The following is a 20,784-nucleotide window of genomic DNA, read 5'->3' as shown; positions in this document are numbered from 1 at the left end:
ACACCCAGCTGTTTGAGCTAGTTACCGATTTACCCGACTCCATCAATAGGTCATTGTTAATCGATGCAATTTTTATTGATTTTTCTAAAGCGTTTGATCGCGTCCCTCATCAACGTCTTCTAACAAAACTACGTAGTCTCCGGCTTGATAAAAAACATTTCAGTGGATTGAAGGCTTTCTGACTGAAAGATTTCAGTGTGTTAAAATCGACGCCTACATATCCAAACAGACGCAGGTCAAGTCGGGAGTTCCATAAGGGTCAGTTTTAGGGCCGCTGTTATTTCTAATCTATATCAACGACATATCAATTAACATGCAGTCTACCGTACGACTTTTCGCTGATGACTGCGTAATGTATAAAGAAATAGCCAATCAGAACGACATTTCAACCCTGCAATCGGACTTAACGACACTTTCCCAATGGTGTAGGAAATGGCAAATGAAAATTAACGTTGAAAAGACCAAGCATGTTAAATACGGCCGAGATGCCAATCAAATCCCGAATATATACCTCATCAACAACTATCCCGTTGAAACGGTATCGTCCATTAAATACTTAGGTGTTATCCTGCATTACAATCTTAAATGGAACAATCATGTAGAATTAATTACCAGCAAAGCATTTCGTAAGCTTGGTATTTTAAAACGCCGCCTACGTCTGGCTACTTCAGACACTAAACTTCAGGCATTTAATTCACTCATTAAACCATCCCTAGAGTATGCTTCTAACATATGGCATCAAGCATACCTTACTGACGTGCTGGAGTCAATCCAAAGTAAAGCCGCTAGGTTTATTGCTTCCTGCTATTCACGTTTTCACAGTGTCTCATCCATAAAAACAACTCTTGGCATTTTACCGCTCGCAACACGCAGAAAATATTCAAGATTGTGCTTCTTTCACAGCATTTACTCTAGCTACAGTCCTTTTTCACTCAAATTCATCCATCCAGCCGTAAACATTTCGGCCCGATGTGACCACGATCACAAGGTACACCCACTATTTGCGCGCACTGAAAAATACTTGCACTCTCCTTTGGTGTTGTCCATAAACGAGTGGAACGCCCTTCCGCGTACCATTGCAAACATTAAAGAATTAACTAGTTTCCAATCAGCCCTACTATCTTACCTTAGTGAGCAGTCATTCCATAACTAGCTGAATTGTCTGATTCCAAATTTTCGTTTATTCTATGTATTTTCATTCTATGTGTTATATGTATTGTCTCATTCCACATTTTCATTTATTCTATTTTTTTTTGCTAGATTGTACTTTATATTGATCGCAACTATTGTACTCTACCCGACCTTGCATTACTGAACTGTGTTTGCCTTTTTTACATTGTATTTGCATTATGTTTGCTTGTTATTGCATTTTTCTTTTTCTGTATATTAGCTGTACAAAGTATTGTATTCCGCTCCTATGTAATGCCCGTTCTCAGGCCCTTAGGGTCAATAAATGAAATGAAATGAAATATTTTCAGTCATTAGATGCCGTAGAATTAGTAACCCTCCACTTCCCCATTACCGCTTTTATTGAAAGAATGATGGGAATATAGTAGGCGAGTCAGAGCCTGGAAAAACGCTCCTCGCGAACCACCAGGTCTGGAGTGAGGTCGCTAATGGTGCGGCAACCTGCAAGTGGCAAAAAAGGGACACTTCTTTATGCCACGGAGCGTGTAATTGCTACTGAAAGATATTACAATAGAAATAAAAAAGACACAATATTACTACGTCAAAATACACATATACGCGGATAATTTATTACTAATATTCAGATATTCTACGAGGAAGCATCCCACCAAGTATTTCGCACTCGTTTCTCCGCTTCGAACCATGCGCACGCGAGAGAATTTAAAGGAGCCCGACTACAAAAAGGAATATTGTCGAGTAAGCCATATAGTTGCGGCTACAAATGGATGGATGGATGTGAAACTTTATTGTAAGTCCTGAGGTGCACGACTCTACGCGCAGCGGGCCGCTCCCGCGTTGGGACAGTCAAGCCAAGCCCAACCGCCGCATCGTGGGCCCTCTGGACAGCCCATAGTTGAGGCTACAAATGAACTTTAATATAGTAAGTATTCCAAGTTTAGCTGGAGTAGCATATGAAATGTATTGTGTCATTCAAGAAGAGTTAATTTTGAGGCTTGTCGTACATTACGAGTGCTTGCAGTTCACTACTTACGCAAGGACGAAGAAAGGATAAGCTCGTCCAGTGTCGCGTCTCAGCGCTACTGCGCAAACGAAAGGAAGGTTTTCGAGTGCAGGGTCTAGATGTTTCAGCATGTATGCTACACGATCAGACTCTCGGGTAGATTTTGTTGCAACAATTTAGTGTGGCCTAAACCTATGCTAATCAAAATGATTGTTTGTAATGCCTCATTTCTCGCACATTTTTCATTCTAATTTCTGTCGTTTTACTCGTGTTTTGTAATTTTTTTAAACTTTTCGGAGTAGTGTGATGAGCTATACAAGTGTTCGAAATGTGTGCCCAGGAAGCAGTGTGCCTGTGCGCTTACCAAAAGAAGGCAATACCTTTGCCGGTATCTTACCAAGGCCTTATCTGCGTGAGAAGTCATGCTTTCTACACAAACTTCTACTAGCTCTCTCTCCTAGCCTGTTCTTCTGCCTTGGGGCGTTACCTGCGTAAAATTAATAACATTCTCCGCAGCAGTAGCACGACGCAGCTACTTCCACGCTTTGTTCTGCTTTTTCTGAGCGTTTCGACACTCGTCGTTCCACCACGGGGCACGGCGTTTGCAAGCCACACCACTTGATTAAGAAATTCATTTCGAGACAGCATCAAACGAGGAAGTAGTAAAACACTCAAGAGGAGCGTCTGCACCTAATGAAGACATGTCAGCCCGAGACATACCATCTAAGCGTTCGGAACTTTTCCCAATTTTCTGTATGAACCTTGCACCGAGGGACTTAGGGGTGCAAATACATTCGCTGTTGATGATCTCAGCACTATCGGAAAGTGTTCGTTAGCGTAAAGATCTTTATTTACTTCCCATTTAATTTCAAAAAAAGAGTGGGAGAAACTATACTAAGATGAATAGAAGAATATGTTTTGTCTGCGAGATTACAGGTTTCTTTTTATTGAGAAAAGAGACTGTTGAATGAGACGACCTCGCGCATCGCCGCGAGTTACTCCTTAGGCTGCTGCGTGCGTTGATATCTCCATGAACAGAGTGAAATTTAGGTAGCTCATCCATAAAAGACTGAAATTCCCTTTTGCGCAGCTGATACTGAAGGGGTACGTAAAGCAAATTTTAATCAGTTTATCAAGAAGCCCAGCTCGAATAGCCACTGCTTCAAGTGTCTTTCGGAGTTGAATATGCTGAGAGGCCGCACTGAGTTAAGCCATCGTGGGGCCATGGGCTAAGGACACTTGCGAGGCCCTTATGATGATGATGATGATGATGATGATGATGATGATGATGATAATTATTTATGGTTAAGACAATGACACTGCCAAATGCTGGTATCCTTTCTTCTTTTTAGAAATTATACAGTCTACGCTTTCCACTTTCATTTACAGATTCATTCCAGCTGGCACTCGATTATCGTCTAATTAAAGGGGCCCTACAACACTATTCCAAGTAACCATCGAATGGCTTCATCAAAGGATCTTCTTACCTCACGAATCGACCGCCGCAAAAATGTTTAGAATCCGTCAAGTACGAGCGGAGTTACAGAAATTTGTAGCACGCTGTAATTGTTGCCTCTCTTCTCGCGTCCCGACGAGCGCGCTGGAAACAGCTAAGCAGTGAGGAATGGCACGGGGGGAAAAAGTTCCGTCACGCGCGCGTCATCACCTTCAACACTTTTTCTGTTTTTCTTTCTTCAAACGCGTGACTTACTTTCAGTGTGATCGCGCGCGCGCGCGCGGGGGCTTGTGGCAGCCTCTTGCTGCGGTCGCGGTAACTTTGCAGCTCACGATGCTCAAATCAGCCAATAGCCGTGAATGTGGGTATCTGACGTGGTCATTTGGGTATATGGCATCATTTGTAGAAAGAAGAGGGAACGATTTCTAGCTGACTTTGAGGATTGTAAATTCCTGGCCGCTTGCTGTGCTACGATGTTTGGTTCGCGTGTTCCGATCCGCAGCATTTGCTGACCATGCTGAAAAAGTGTTGCAGCTGGCCCTTTAAGGGATAACTTAGTGTGTTTTGATCGTCAAAAATGATCGCTCTCCTACGTTGGCGTAGACCAGCGTCAAGAGCAAAAGCTTGTCTATGAGAAACATGTTTTATTTTAACAATCACGCTCGAAATTCAGTGTAAGTGCAAACATGTACCCCAAGTATACGAGTGTACGAGTGTTAACAATATTTACTATGTAAATTTTACTATACAGTACATACATATCGATATCAGTTGTACAATGGCACTATCTGTACTTCGTGAGTGTATGTACACTTGCAAAGGAAATAGGGCCATCATGTTGAAGCGTTTTGTGTATCTCGAGAAATGCGACGAATGAGTGTATAAACAGCAGTGTTTGTCATGGGAGTCTTTAATACAAGAAATATTAACACAAGGAGCACTGATTTTTGGGCTAGTTGGTTTTCCATCACCGAACACTTAAAAGCGCGCAAACAAGGACACCTACCCTGGTTCTTCTTTGCGCGCGCTTGGAAATATTAACACAACTAACAAACAAAAAAATTCGGCAGATCCCATGTACCGTGGAAATCGATGTTATGCGAAGCACACGGCGGGGAGGTGACTGGCATAATTTTTTATATTGAGCAAAACCTTACGAAATGACGCTAAAGATATGTACAAATTGTATACGCACACATATAGGAAGAAGAGTCGCATATGTGTTATGTAACCAGCTGTTTACAGTTGCTTAACGATGCCAACAGAAACATGGATCTTAACGCCAGAAGCGGTAAGCGGATATGTGCTGATTATACTTGTCCGTTATGACGGAGGACGCGCGCACGTTTCACGAAGCCGTGTGAATATGTGCATGTGTGGAAGACGTCCTTGACAGTTCTTGAACAAGGTTATCATCAGCATGATCAGTGAGCATTACCAGTTTGGCAGGACTTGCAATCAAATCCTTTCGCAATCGCGGCGACAAGGGGTCTATGAGTAGTGAAGTATGAGGTACAGTACAACTATAGGAAATCGTGGATGCCTCTTACGAAGAAATGATCATGCCTCCTTTCCTGGGCGTGAGAACAAGGTCTTTTGATGCACTGGCCGCATCGAAAACGTGTTTCATGTACTGTAAGAACCAGGCGTTCTTGGGTTTTGATAAATCAATGTTGAAGTCAGCGGAAATGATGGTCCTCTCAGCAAAGTTATTGTGGCAAGCATTAACCCCGGTTTTTGCGTAAGCAGACAATGGGGCTGCATTAGTTTGTAGATGTAGATGTAGATCCTGTACTGCTGGCTCACACCCACTCAGGGGGATTGGCCAAGAATCGGGTAGCTTAGAAAAAATTATTTAAAAACTAGTAATGAGAATAATTTCTATTTTGTTTAAGAAAAAGACTTTTTACAAGTTAATTTTGTGAGAATAATAATTTAAAAAAAGGAAAAAGTTAGGTGGAATTAATTTTCATCAAATAAGAAATACATAAATATAGAAACGAATCTTGCTGTACTTTGCTTCTGGTTAACTATGGAACTTTTGAACTGTGGTTATTGTTTAAATCTCTTTGACTGTTCTATGAAATCTTGCATGGCATCGCATACTTTCCCGCTGCTGTGCCCCAGGGAAAGTGCACCTAGATATAGTAAATTTTGAGCTTCTCAACTCTAATCCCATGATGCGTAACGGCGTTTCTAGAAACGTCTTTCGTAATGTAGAAAACTATTGTTACATTACTTTTCTATCTCGTCTTCTTCTCTTCCCTCTTCTTGCTGGCGCTAGCAATGGGGATCGCCACACTCTCCGGGCCGGCTGTCATTCCCCTGACGCTGATAATATGGTACCACATTTCCGACAAATGCCGCTTCTCTTCTTTCACTTGGTCCAGTGTAATACAGTCTTCAGAAGTCCTTGCTGCTTAGTCGTTTTAACAACAAAGTATGGACCAGTGAATGGAGCTTTTGAGTCCAGCCCTTTCCTGACGACTATCATAGATCCGGGGTCGGTCTCGGGCACCTCTGCGGTGTGGCGACGGTCCAAATTCTTCATTGTACTTCAGTATTTCTGTTGTTGGGGTTGGGTCGGGGTGTTCCTTTAGAGCAATCCTGTCGGCTGCGCCAATGTAAAGCTTTTATGCAGACAATGCGACTGCATCGGTTTATTGTTTACATTCCGTTTCTATCTAGTCTTCTTTTCTTTCCTTCTCTTTGCTGGCGATAGCGATGTGGATCGCTACATCGATGATGTACGTTCATAATAACCGCTGGACGGACTCCTTTTGTGCACCGGGGCTCAAGTAGATGGCGGCGAACGCTATCAATGTCTTTGTTATTGTGATTGACGTGCGCAACGCAGACGTCGCCGATTAGGTTGTTTGTCTGCGTGTGTTCGGCGGCCGGCGAAGTGTGATGCGGCCAACGTTTGCGCATCGCCGTGTTCTTTTATATGGCCACGCCACCGCACCTGCACTGAAGCCGCTTGCTGCGGGCGACACATTGGAATCCCGTGATTGCAGTGGGCTCATTGCCCCAGGTTTCAGAAAGTGCTAACGCCAGTTTCTGTGAGCACAGTGCCTTTTTAGAGGTCGTGTACGTGCGCGTGCACTGATTGTACGCTGAGAACGGCGGGCGTGAGGTGATTGTTGTGGTTGTGACACCTACTGAAAGCGGTGGCCCCGTCCAAGACAGTGTCTAGAGGCCTGTTTGCTAGCCGGGTCATTTTTTCGACAAATTGTCTGTCGATAGAGCCGGCGACATGACGGAACCTCAAGTCACCCTTTGCGTTGGTGAGGTATAAGCCATCGAGGCTGGTAGCCCTGGAAAGTGCTTCTTTCAGGCTGGTAACCCCTCGTGACTTGTGTATAGTTATGGCGCTTGCTTGCGCGATGGGAAACAGTGTCCTAGTGCACGAGATATTTTCTCTGGCGATCGTGGTTGTGGGGGTTCTCAGTCCCATGGGCACCCATTTCAATTGTATGGAGGTGTGCGCGGTAGTGATGTGTTTCATCCTCGCTGGGAGGACAATGCCTACCGTGGACGTCGGAAATTCAAGCCACAGTCGCACGAGATTGCCGTGTTCGTCACGCTGAATGTAGCGCAAGCTGCCAGTGTTCCCTATATCGAAACCATCGCTTACGTGGTTGTTGCCCATGATCATGCCGACGCTCAGGCAAATTGAGGCCGCCAAGCCACACATATCGCTTGCCTTCATCTTGGCCATCTTGGCCAGGGCATCTCTTGTGTACCTGCTCGTTCTTGTAGCCTGTTATGTTATAAAACGTCGTCCGCAGCGTCGAGGCAATGTGCGTCATAGCGGTCGATGTCCGCATAGCTGTAGTATCGCCGCATGCCGTCAGGGCACTTACTTAGTGGCGGCTTCTTGGCGTGTCACAAAACGGCTTTAAATCAATCTGACGTCACTCTAGGTAAGCATGAGGCCATTGCCCAGCCTCGTAAGAAATGAACACTGCGTCATTCAGGCGTACCACGTGGACGATGGATGGTAGTCGAGCGTCTTCCAGTGGTGTTCTGTCTTCAGCTCCTTCACTTACATTGCGTTTCAATGTGTATGTTTGCTGTTTATGTGTTCATTAAGACTGTGAGTCACCTGTGGCGCATACCCGCATAACATGAACTGTGACACGGGTATGTGCCACACGTGACTGAGGGAAAGGGTTTCATGAAGTACGCTACAGCTGTTCTGCGTTATTATTGCGATAGCAATTGTATGGACGCTCTCGGCGAGTTTTTGCCGTCGCCGTGACGTCCCGGATATGTATAAGTATGCATATATGAAAAGAAAGCCAGAAAGAAAAATAAAGCAGAATAAAAACTTTCGAAGTGCGCCACCGCGATTCGAACCTGCGGCCCCCTTGTTCCGCAGCGCATTGTGTTGGAAAATTCGGCCACGCGTCATCCGTTGCTTGGAATACTAACGGCGAGCTATTTATATACGCCATTTACCGCTGGCGGTACGCAGATCTCGGACGTGCTTCAGCGTTTGCAGTATAATCCGCGAGATTGACCCGAGGGCGCGCTTTAAAGCAACGCTCTTACATTTTGCTGCAGTTAGCAAAATGCCTAGAGCTCGAGGTGCGAGCCAAAGTAGGCGTTCACGCTCCTGGCGGTCTGGACGCCTGCAGCCGCCGCCGCTCCGCTTAGCCTCCTAATAAAGTGGCGAGACAACGGCACAGCCACGTCGGCCGCCTTCACTTTGTATCACGTCTCTCCCTACAGTGATATTGTGTCCGATGCCTACCACTGGACACGGGCACTGCAGTCGTGACGTGCTAAGTTGGGTCAAATGATGCCACCTTGCTTCACGGAACCTTGTTCTGACGACGGGTAGCTCGTAATCCGAGAGTGTATTTTTCTTTGAGTATCCCACTTCGCACGGCCACATTTCACAACCAGTCCATGTTCACTGTAATCTAGAAACAAGAGCTTGGAAAGCGTGACCAATAAAACATTCGTCACGTTTTCGACGGCAGGTACTCTGGTGCTGTGTGCCGCAATTAATGCACCACGCATGCAAAGGAGGACGGTGTAATTTCACATTCACGGTTTTGCCTCAAGGATAACGAACATCAGGACGCATGGTTCATAAAGCTTAAAAGGGGCAATGAACCGAAGTCCCGTGCACGTGTTCGCAGCAAGCATTTCCGAGAAGGCGTTTGTCTGCGGACTAGGAACGCAAATGTTAATTTGGTGAGCAACAGTGAATTCACACGTGACAACTCCCACTCACAGGGAAGAGGCCCACACCTCGAAGCCTTTTCAAAAATTACTTCGGGAACGCATGCCTTATAGTCATCCCTCATTCTACGCACGCTGATTGGGGAACATGTCTTTTGGAAAGTACCGATACACAGAGTAAAATGAGGAGGTGGGAACGCACTTTGATAGAAAAAAGCAGTCTGGTGAACGAGTTTGTGGTAAAAAGATAAGAAAGAAACCTTGCAGGAAAGCCTATGCTCAATTTTTTTGTTCAAATCGTCAATTCGTCCCGGCGTCTGCCCATGAATGCTGGCCGTATGTTTGGAGGCTGACATGCCTGATGAGTTGGTAAAGAGCTTCTCGGTCGCAGCCTTTCAGCAACAAGACCGTGGACCGCGCTTTCGCTTTCTGATTTTCATTATGGTCATTATGTGTGGAAGAACCAAGGTGGTCTGACCCAGACCGGAAGAAAACGAACACTTCATGCAATAAGTACTGTGGCGAAGCTATTAGGAGGTTTGGGGTGCTCATCCCCTCACCACCCCGAAATTATTACATCTTGTATGAGTATATATACGCGCACATACAATCACACTCAACAACAGATAACGAGAGGCCAGACTCTCCTGAAAAAACTTTCTGGCTACGCCCCCGGGTACGTTCATGGTTAAAATCTTGCTTATGTGGGAACAAGCTTACACCGACCTTATTTTATCACATTGCTTTTCATGGGCTTGGATGGAAGCAAAGAAAGAGGGAGAGAACGAGAGGAACCCTAACTTCGTGGCGCTGGGACGTTCTCCTGCAAGGGCTGCAGAATAGAGCGCGAGCCTGTACCTCCTCGAGAACCACTTCAGCACGGAAGATACGTTGAACCAGACGACAACGGGCAGTGGAGCTTGCGCAGACAAAGCACCGACAAATACAGTGCCAGAAGTCACAGGTGTCCAGAAGATTTTGTTTCGTTTGTTGAAGGAAGGGATTCAAAGGGAGTCTATAGCCTTACTGGCGGTACCAGGCAAAAAGAAAGCGAGGGAGGGGGGGGGGGGGAAGTTGGCACAACTTTGAGTCTGGAGAGATGCCCCCACTTGTTTTGAACCTGTGGGGACGACGCCCCCCGCCCCCCCTGCCCCGGTTCCGGAGCCCCTGGTAGTGTCGCTGCACACGAAAAGCCTGTGCAAGCAGATAGCCCTGCGGCGATGAATTAAATACTGAGCGGTTCTCTGTTGAATTGGGAATTATAGTCTGTCAATAATAACGGCGGCCAGTGTATATCGGAGCGTTAAAGTCGCCCCTACGTATATAGATACGGCGCATGCGGCCGTGCTCCCTGAATGAACTTATGACGTAATTGTACGATACAAAGCACAGAATTTGCGAACCAGATTTGGGATGATTCCTGCTAGCTACTTTGTTTTAACACGAAAGTGTTTTATGCCGGGGTCCACCACAGCTCCACTGACGCATTTCCGTCACGGATATGACGTTGTAAAATATAAAGACTAACATTATGGCAAAGAAAAAACAAGAAGAAAAAGTTCCGTCACCTGGAATCGAACTTGCGACCTCTCGATCCCCAGCGCGCAGCGCGAAACGACTCCGCCACAAACGGCACGTTTTTCATCGTACTAACGGCGTGCTATTTATATACACCATTTGCCAGCGGCGGTACTCAGAGATCAGGGTACATCAGCATGTTTTCCTTATCACTAGCGAGATGGCGCGAAGGGCTCGAAGAGCGGGGACTTTAGAAGAGCGCGCTTTAAATGTCGTCGTCGTCCCCCCCCCCTCCCCTCGCGTTGAGATGAGCGTGTGTTTTCTACAGGGCGTGGTGGCTCCTGCGCGCGCGGTTATCTTGTACGTCTTGCGCTCTCACCGCAAGTTTGCGTTCAAGTTACAGAGAGCACGAAGGTCATTTCGCTCACTGCAGCGGCCGCTTTTGCGAAAGGAGCGCGCTGCTCACAAACAAATAAGTTACAACTGTGACAGTTCGCGCTCATCCTGTGTATACTTGTGCGTTCGTTTCTTGAGTCCTCCTCTGTATTTGACCAGAGCGCTTTAAATGTCGAGCTGCGACAGTTGCTGGTTCGCGCTCATCCTGTGTATGTTAGTTCCGTGCGTCCTTTCTGCTTGCGCAACGCGTTGGAAGTTTCGAGCTGCTTGCCGTTCTTCGCGTGACATTACAAATTGTTGCTATAGCATTCATTCCTTCGCCCTCGGGGCAAAACAGTGCACAACAAACGCTCAACTACGTCTGTGAAGACACGTTTTACTTTCGTGTTATACCGATTCCTATGACAGAGGGATCAACCATGTTTTTTTATTATGTTTGTTTAACCGCGCAGTGCCCTTCCTTGACGTCATTTAGATGAACGCGTGGGTGCGGCATGTACGATTACTTCCTATGTTTCACTGCATTCTTCAGTAGCTGCTTCCAACGCAATAAACCTGCGCTACCAGTCGAGTCTATGTGTCTAGTGTCATCCTGGGCCAGTGAATGTTGAAACGTAGCAAAACTTTCTGCATGAAGCGGGCGCGAACCACTCACCCAGAAGTCCCATGGCGCGGTCCAGCTCCGAGCGCAAGATGGTCAGTACTTGGTCCACGCCTTCCTTGCCCTGGACAGTGTCAGAAGTTTGTGATTTTGGAGCGAGTTTGCTCCACCTATCACCGCAAGAAATGAACTCAACAGTCATGATTTAAGAATTACCCACTGAACAGTCTTATGTAGTGGCAACTGCCGACGGCTAGGCAAATAAAACCTGACATTAGGAGCCAGGTCCGTAGCCAGGAATTTTTTCGGGAGGGGGGCACTTGCTGAAGGCTTTGACTATTTGAGGGAAACACCTATTTTCATCATTTATTTCCGGTAAAACACCCCCTGCGACAAAATTTCGGGGAGGGGGGGGTGCCCTAGCCCCCCACCCCCTCCCTGGCTACAGGCATGTTAGGAGCTCAGTATTTTCATAGTCGTATTCCTGTACCATACTCTTAAGGTGAAGCATTCTGTGGATTCTCGACACAATGTCTCGCGATGTTTTGCAGAGCCTCGCAAGATCTCACAAAATTTCTCACATTTTTGCGTCGGCCTATTTCTCACAAATTGGCGAAACCAATTTTAACATTACTTAGACCATATAAGAAAAGACTTATATAAGGTGGATAAGACCGTAGGTCAGTAAATTCACTCACGAGCCGACTTACTCAGACTCAGCCTGAATGAGCCCGGTTGAGTATAATTTTGGTGAATCTGAGTGCGAGTGAGTCCGGCCGACTATAATACTTGTGACCTTGAGACCGAGTGAGCCGGTTTGAGCAGGATTTTGGCGAGTCTGAGTCCGAATGAACTCGACTGAATGGAATTTCAGTGAGCATTACTCCGAGTATGCCATCAGCGGAATTATATTTTGCTAGTGAGTCTGAGTTTTCTTTAGTTTGTCAGCCATTAGCGAAAAATGCCGAAAAGTATCAGTCGCAAACTCTTCATGCCACTATCCTTACGCAAAGGCGCCAGTGGCTGCTGTAGAAGATCTATCACTCAGTCGCAATGAGAACCAAAGAGCAGTTTATTTAGGAAACACCCCGAGCATATATAGCCGTCGGCATGACAGACAATTGTTGTCTAATGTTTGCTGGCAAGCTAACTGATACATGCGACGCATGCGTAGTCAGCAGGATACAAAAGAAACCTTCAGATCACGGTCGCCGTCGTTCCCAACGCAATATCATGCTGAAGTTAGTTAACCACGTGACATTATTACTTTTCAACTTTCATGATTTCAACGACCACTCGTACAGCATATTTCCTGCTTAGGCGTAGAAATCTAGTAGAATAATTTAAAATTTGGTCACAGGTCTGACTATCATGTGTCACATGTGTCAGGACACTCGCTGGTGACTACATCAACTCCCATGCATTTCAAAGTCGTGAATGAATGACGAGGGGAGTGAGGTGAAGAAGGTATGAACTTGAGTAAAGTTCACACCTTTTTCAGTTTTGTTTCTAGTCGCCTCCGCTCAGCAGCAATGACACTGATTCATTGCAGTCAATGCCTGTAACTCCCAATTCTAGTCGTGTCTACCTACACACCGGCTCGTTTCTCGACTCCCGTTAAATTACCTGTTTTTGCCGAGCGAAGATCGGCAAGTGCTCCCCCGAATCTCCCCACTCAAGCTCACTTAGACTCAGGTCGACCTATGAGTGTGGGTCTGGTTGAATAACACTATGGTGATTCTTAGTCCGAGTGAGTTCAGCCGAACTGAATATTGGTGATCTTGAGTCAGAGTGAGGTCGACAGAGCTAGGGTCTCGCTCGCGCAGTTACTGTAGTTAAAAATCTAATTATCAAAGCTCGCTAGCATCAAAGGCTTAATTTGTGCATATTGTTGAATGCCAGAACTTCGTATCCTCAGTAAATGAGAAATCATCGAAGATGAAATGTACGTTTCTACAAGGGAACTTTTCTTGGTTGAGTCCTCTTTTCGAAAAGTTGGCTCATTTTCTGCACAATGATTCCTCAACGCTTCAAGCTCCCGTTTTCCCGTGAAATTACACTTTTGTTATTCTTAATAAATAATTTTGTGCAGGCAGTAACAGCAGAATAACGCGGCTTGCTTTGAACTGAAATGTATAAATGGGGAAGGTCTCGCCGCCCAACAACCTTGAAAGCAAGCCCCCAGAGCACGGGCCTGCCGATGAACACGGCCCTTGCACCGAGGCACAGCGCCTTGACGACGTCGGTGCCGCAGCGCACGCCACCATCCAGGTACACCTCGCAGCGGCCCGCCACAGCACGCACCACTTCCGGCAGGCACTCGATCTGCAGCAAGTGCACAGCAAAAGCCGATTACTTGAAAGGACTCCTCGTTTCTGACCTTCTTATATCAGAGGAGCAAAAGGGATCGATTAGTTTGCTCAACATCTCCAAACACTGTAGTTGTCCATTGCGTTGACATACTTAGTGCGTGAAGGTTAGTGTGGGTGTCATTACGCCCAACTTCTTGGAAATGATCACCTTAACAGATTCCAACTTAATAACGCACGTGCGCTGTGACGAGTCCAATGCCCAATCACCCCTTCTTTGCAGCTCTACAGTTAACGCAGAGTGGGAGTACAACGAGGATGATGGAAAGGCTAACTACTTTCATCTGCACTCACTCCCGACTTCTTATGGAAATCGAAAAATGTCTTTAGCTATAACGCTGTAACCACATAAGAAGTTAACCATGGATAATAAGGCACCCCATGCGGTCACCATCTGTTGAATCATAACCGTGGAAAAAAACTATAGATTTCAGAATCGGCGCCTAGGTTTTAGTCATTATAGAGACCGGTATTGATATGTTTCTTGAGTCCTGACGTCATATCTTCTACAGAAATGACCCCTGTATAGATATGGAAAAGGCCTTCTTTGAAATGGCAACGTTAGGTTACTTTTTTCTTTTGGCAGAGTGAAATAAGCGCGAATAAAGATGGACACAAAAACGAGGCAGGCAAGGACAGGCGCTGCCTCGTCTTCGCGTCCGTCTTTATTTGCGCTCGTTTCACTTTTTCAGAATGCAGGACCGACTAGCCCAACCGTCTGTCCTGGTGAACGTTAAGTGACATTTTGTTCAACCCATTCCCATTTCTCTTTCCCCCTCCCCCTTGGCTCCATTCTTCTGCAAAATCCCGGCCCCTGCGGGAGACGAAATTTCGTGAGGGCGGCCCGCTACAGTGTAAACCACTCTGTTCTCTTAAAGCAATTTCAAGCAGGCAAAACACCCTTTTGCCTAAGCAATTTGCAAAAATGAGGGTGTAATGGTGCTTTCCTTCCCCAAATAGCCTTTTGGTTTACGTAACGGGGACAATTTTTTCGAAAAACAACTTTAGAAGCTAAGGGTGTTATGGTTCAATAATGCATGTTGCTGGGCGAGTCGGTCGTATACATAAGTAGACGAGGTGCTGCGCGAAAGAAACATGGACAAGAAAAGAAGGAGGACGGGCGCAGACTTGCGACTAGATTTTATTCGGAAGAAAACGCATATTTATACCACACAAATTGCAAATTACTTTACCCTTGCACATGCGAGAAATTTGCTTTCATTGTGATAGAATCTTACTGATGTATCACGCAAACATATTTGTTTTCGACGATTAAAAGGCGATGGTCAGCATCGGCGGGGCTGAGTCGTGGAAGTCGGTGCGGCATTTTTTCATGACACCGACAGGTGGCGCGTCGTCGTCTTCGATTTTAAAGCCCATCCATCCGAGATGCATTTGCATCTGCAATGAGTCGAACTGCATGAACAGCGCCTTTGAGCCACCATAGTAACGCTGTATAGCGCGAGTGCTCCGTCCATGAGGTATTTCACCATATGCTATGCTGTATGTATGGTTGGGCGCGTACGTGCAACTTCTATGCTGATGTCATCTGTAACTGAATGTTCCCTGACTTGTGTACTTTTTTTTCACGGTTTTTCATTGATAAGGGTCCTTACGCCACAGGCAGTGCCCCATGATATGGGTGTTTTGATTCGTGAAAACGCCTTTTTACCGAGGTGTAAGGGTATTAGTTATAGACACGGTAAAACACCCATAAGGGTGTAAACTGGTTTACTAAACAGCTGAGGCGAGTTGGAGACTCCTGGTCTATGGTAGCGATGCAGTTTCGCCACATGGCATCTCGGCCGCGTCGGATTAGTCCAAGACGGCTCTTCTTATGAGGGGGCAAACGCGGTTCGGATGAAAGCAGGATGGAAAGGAAAGACGCTCACTTGCATCCAGGTTTATTATAATAATGCTTCCCACCACAAAGTTCATGCTCAAGCGCCGTTGCAGTAATATTAGCTTCACTCTAAATGATCACATTGAAGCTATCATGTCACAGGGAAGTGCGATAACAAAACTAGGTGTAAGAAGGAAGTTTGATGAAGGAGACGGTGCACTTATTAAATCAGCGACTAGAAGGCAACCTTAATTCCTTAACCATCGGATGTGCTGACGGCACACTGATGCAAACATCTGAACCATGGTTAATCGGGCCTGCCTAGAGAATTTTACTTTCAAGCCTTCTCTTTGTTCTACTTGTAAGCTATGCTACACATCAAATTGCAGGGCATAATTTAAGCGCGCAGGCTTTTTTGCACTCCGCGCCTATTTAATTGCGTCCATCAAGGCCTGGAATCAAATCCGTACCCTCGTTATGGCACACTTCTATGATTCTATGATTTCGCGGGTGATTCGTGTTTTGCTCTTCTTAATGACGGATGTGTTATTTAGCTCGGGTGCGCAATCCTGACACGTTTTACAATGGCTGGCTGGGAAGCCTTCAACATCCTTTCCGTCACGCGCATTTTTTACATTGTTTGCATACTGCCTTAGCCTGTAGTTTACGCATCTCCTGGTTTGGCCCACGTACACTTTTCCGCACTTCCGTTGTGTGTTTTTTGCGCTGCAGTGTGCCATAATTACGTACCAACAAGCCCAACTCGACACCGTACCCTCGTTGTTAGCGTAACGTCGTAGTCGCTGTACTCAAACAGTCGGCGCTCGCGATGTGTCTCGATGTCGTCGTGCCACTCGCCGCTGCGTTTTAACAATGATTGAAGCCAAAGCGAAGTTTTATTGCATCTTTTTCCTTCTTCCGCTGCCACAAGGAAGCGGAAGACAACTTACATGCAGAATCATTTTGGGTGGTGTAACGAGGCTTAAAACGACAAGAAATAACACTCGAACGACCGCAACAACGCCATAACAAAAGAACAGCAACAAAAGAACAAAACAAAAAAACAAAACAAACATGGTTGATCCCTCCGTCATAGGAATCGGTATAACACGAAAGTGAAACCTGTCTTGACAGAAGTAGTTGATTGTTTATTTTATATTTGATATATGAGAGCTTGCACAACGTTTATTGCGTTTGGTAGCTATTGGCCGCGAGATCGAGCGGAGTCGCCGTCTGGCGGCTACTGGCTGAAACGCGCCCTAGTGTGGATTGCTCCCTGCGTCGTCTGCTAGCCACGTCGTGTTTGCATGTGCGCGTACGTCAAGCACGATCCCAAAGGGCGGTTTGTTATGTTGTGTTAGCGCAAGCTTAACTGCTTGTACGTATACCTAACATGGTGTACAGAAGCAAATGGGCTTGCTCGGCTGCATACGCATTGTAATAAGACCAGTGAGTGCGACTTTTGAAAGGGCTGTGTATTGGTGTCGTACCGTTCGTTCACCAGAATCATTTCAGTGTTGATGCCGCTTTCTGGTTCAAGCACATCGTAAAGTGCGCTTGGCATAGTCCCAAACATGAGGAGCATTAAATAATGTGTGAATGCAGTGTTTCACCGACTCCGTGGTAAACAAAAACGATGCTCTAGGACATGCACTTTCGCGTTGTTGTTAGGTGTATAATTGGTGCACTGTAATTCATCGGTTATGCGTTGAGCTTTAGTTGTGCTTAGGATGTCCTTTTATTGTGCGGCCGGGGTCCCACTACTGCGAAATATTTCTATCAAGTGAAGTCTGACACTTCGGTACTCAAACTGTCTCCTAAAAAAACAGACACTGGAATGATACGGCAGTGATAAAACAAAGTTGCCGCGCGTAATTTTAACTTTGGGCGAAATTAATGCAGAACCACCCGTGTGCATTTAGGTGCGCTTTGACAAACCCAGAAGTTCGTAATTCCGACGGCGTGCCTTACATTTATGTCGTATAACTTCACGCAAAACCTCATACCTCTTTTTTACATTATCTTAAGCGTTTGTGTGGAGTTGTTATAAATTGATGGAAGGCAGCGGACGTTATTGGTTTGAAAAAAGAAAAGAAAAACACTTATTCCATAATATAACCGGACCTTGCTGCATCATTGTCGTGCACGTAATCAATCGATGAAAGCTCTGCGCTAAATTCTTACATTTTTATTCTGGTAATTGAGCAAGAACAAGTACGTACGCGTTGAACGCCTCCGTGGCGCTAAAGCGCTGTCAACCACGTAGCTTTCCTGGCTAAACTTATCAACTGTCCTACATTTTATAGAGAACTGAACGATAAAAAAAATGCGTAGGCGTATTCGCGCGAACAGTGCTGCTGAACTCGGTGCACAGGAATATGGGCTGGCATACAAATGAACAAGAAGGAAACACTTAAGTAGTTCAGTCGTGCTACAGCAGTGCGTAGTACACAGAACACAAGCTAAACACGTACAGAGAAAACAGCAAAAAACATCATATAGTGCGTGTCATCCAGGGCGAGCATCCCTTTCATCGGCAGATTCCGCTTCTCTCCCTAGTAATAGGAACGTTGGATGATCTTCGTGCATAAATTCAACAATGAAGAGCGTATATATTACCAGTAAGCTGCAGTCAACACATTTTATTCGCCGATAATTGGCTCAAATCCCTCACAACGAAGCGCCGCTGTGTGCATTTGTATACGCGGCACCGACCGCCTATCCACACTAACGCGGCGACGGTGCTGCCACCTATAGGTCGATCTCGCGGCCAATAGCACTGTTTAACGTGGATGCACCGACGTTGACGCCTGGTGGCGCATTCCCATCCCGACGACTAATTTCTATGATCATGATTAAACCTTTGTGGTAGTTGATGTCGTTAACGTACACATGGACACAACAAGCACACAATAAACACTGCTACTCGATATGCATCGTTCAAAGCGTCGTCATTTGAGGAAAGAAGCGGTAAGGTGTACGCTGCACAGTAAAAGGGTAAACCAAGACAGAAGAGGCGTTGGGTAATCTATGCGTCTGCTCATGCATGTACTACCACGCAAAGCTTCAGGAACGCGAGACGCAGAGTTCGCAGCTTTAGCCGTCAACGCGCGAAGGCGTTCCACTTCCCGCTGGCGTGTCTGTCGTGGAGAACGCGTGAGAGGTATAAGGCACGTTTGTAAAGCTTCGTGCATTTGTTTCGGAGGCGCCGTGGGTAGAGCGCCCGTCACCTATGGCCGCAGACCGAGAGGTCACGAGTTCAACACCCAGGTCATCCGCATCCACGAAACATTTTATTCCAGCTTTCCTTCGCCATATGTTCGTGTGTGTTTTACCAACGTCATTCCCGTGACAGAAACGACGTCAGTGAAGTCTTGGTGGACTCCGGCATAAAACACTTTCGGGCTAAAATTATTGAATATAAGTAGGATTGGCCTTGGACTTCGTGCATAACGGCGGTAGTGTTTATGAAAAGAGCTAAGTTTTGAACACAACCCCTCAATTTCCTGCATAAGCACCTAAGAATCTTGTTGATAGAATGTTAGGTGACAGAGTTTACAGAAGAAGCAACAAACACGTACCGTTGATGGTTCTCCGTCAATCTGTCGGGCGCCGTGATTGGACACCAGTATGGCGGCTGCGCCGTGATTCACCGCCTCAGCGGCGTCGTCAGCTATCAGCAGTGAGAGAGAATGAGTGGAATTAGGAATTGAGCGGTAGCGATTAAATACACCAACTTAATGACGTCACGCATTTTTTGCTGTACCCTATAGGTTTACAGGAACTCTTGCACTTTCTGACGGTGTTTGCAGCACGTTTCTATAGTGAGGTAAATAATGGGCCTATATGTCCATTATCAGAAGCTTAGCAATCTCTCTTTAGCCTGGATGAACATGCACTGCACACTACTGACCTTTCGGGTAGCTATTAAGTCGAAAGCCTTTAATGTCTCATACTTGCGCCCGTCCGTCCGTGCCGTCCGTGCCCTCGCACGGTGCCAGCTGTGACCTCTCCCCATCACACTCTCTCAGCAATCGCCTGATAGCAGACACGATAGACCGGGCGCTTCTCTCCCGCCTCCGTTCCAATCACTACCTCATCCTCTTCTCTCTTTCTACCGTCTTCATACCCCCCCCGAGTGTTTTGGTTGAGGTGTCCTACACAGAGACAGTTATCGAGCACTCTTCCCCCATTTTCTCTCCTTTTCCTCTCTCATACTCCTATACCAAGAATAATAAAGAATCACATCACAGTTGCACGTTGTTCCTTCCAACGCGCGTTGCGCAACTGTTGCGCAACGCGGCGGCGTCCGTCGGTGGAGTCGAATGGCCACAGGCTTTCGCCGAACGTACTTTGCAATTTATGAAGTGTCCTTCAATTTTCTGTCCCGCATTATACAGGGTGCCTTCGATAAAATTTCTAAAATGTGCGGCTTGAAGAAGGTCACCCATTCTAATATGTCAATTTGGAAACAATTCCATATTAAAGGGAATAAATTTGTTGAAGAATTGTGGTTTGCAGATGGAATTTCCTCGCCGACGGTGTGCGACGAGAGCTCCTACAACAACCAGGCGTGCGGCCGCTGTGGACAATGAAGCTAATCGCGATTGATGGCTCGTTTCAAGTCATCAACTATTGCGTCTCAGATCAGCTGACTACGACGTGGTCGACAAACATGGCCTCTCATTCTAGCCGAAATTTTCGCCTCTCGCCCGTATGCACACATCAACCTTATATCAAGGCGGTATCGAAGCATAAGGCGCGCAAGCAACAACTTTATGAATATCTTTAAAAGCCCACAGCTGCTCAACGCGCAAATATACGCTGCGTCATCCGTTTTTACTGCATGATATCAATATGCCAGTTGTGCCTCTAGACACCGCTTGTGCATCGAAAGTTCTAAAGTGCCTGGGTAAAAAAATTCACCGACGATTACGACACTCGATAATGCGAATTCTGAGTGCAGCTTCGTGTTCGGGCAACGCCAGCTGTGTTTGAAGTTTTGGCTATCCGCAGTGTAGCAATGTAAAATTCTTTACATACTGACACAGAAACTGCCAGCGCTCGAGTGCTACTAACACACCACTCTGCGCATTGCGGGCGTCACGAACCAAGTGAAGCAGCGACAGCCCCGTTAGGACAAACGAAGCAAGCCGCAGTGCACGTGCCGGCCCTGCATGCGCACGAGCTCCGACGAGGGCCAGCGCGCTGGCGGAGGAAGAAAGCGAGGTTAGAGGCCCGTGATATCGACGACTC

The 20,784-nt window shown here is 46.3% G+C and overlaps 1 protein-coding gene across 1 annotated transcript; it reads right to left on the bottom strand.

Annotated features, from left to right (window-relative positions):
* Positions 1-1,512: 1,512 nt before the first annotated feature.
* On the bottom strand, positions 1,513-19,979 carry LOC119391887 (2-Hydroxyacid oxidase 1-like). The gene is made up of 5 exons (XM_037659538.2): positions 19,976-19,979; positions 19,110-19,264; positions 13,483-13,641; positions 11,371-11,440; positions 1,513-1,629 (listed from the first exon to the last, which is right to left on the bottom strand). Exons 1-5 carry the CDS (start codon positions 19,977-19,979, stop codon positions 1,562-1,564), a joined length of 456 nt encoding a protein of 151 aa, XP_037515466.1. The 3' UTR covers positions 1,513-1,561.
* Positions 19,980-20,784: the final 805 nt, after the last annotated feature.

This window comes from Rhipicephalus sanguineus, chromosome 4, assembly GCF_013339695.2.
Source record: "Rhipicephalus sanguineus isolate Rsan-2018 chromosome 4, BIME_Rsan_1.4, whole genome shotgun sequence".
NCBI lineage: Eukaryota > Metazoa > Arthropoda > Arachnida > Ixodida > Ixodidae > Rhipicephalus > Rhipicephalus sanguineus.
This window is presented reverse-complemented; position numbering and strand designations above follow the sequence as displayed.

Coding starts and splice junctions, on each gene's coding strand:
- LOC119391887 (XM_037659538.2), bottom strand. Junction 13,642..19,109: donor TTGACGGAGAACCATCAACG/GTACGTGTTTGT, acceptor CACTTGCTGCAG/ATCGAGTGCCTGCCGGAAGT. Junction 11,441..13,482: donor TCTGGGGGCTTGCTTTCAAG/GTTGTTGGGCGG, acceptor GACACTGTCCAG/GGCAAGGAAGGCGTGGACCA.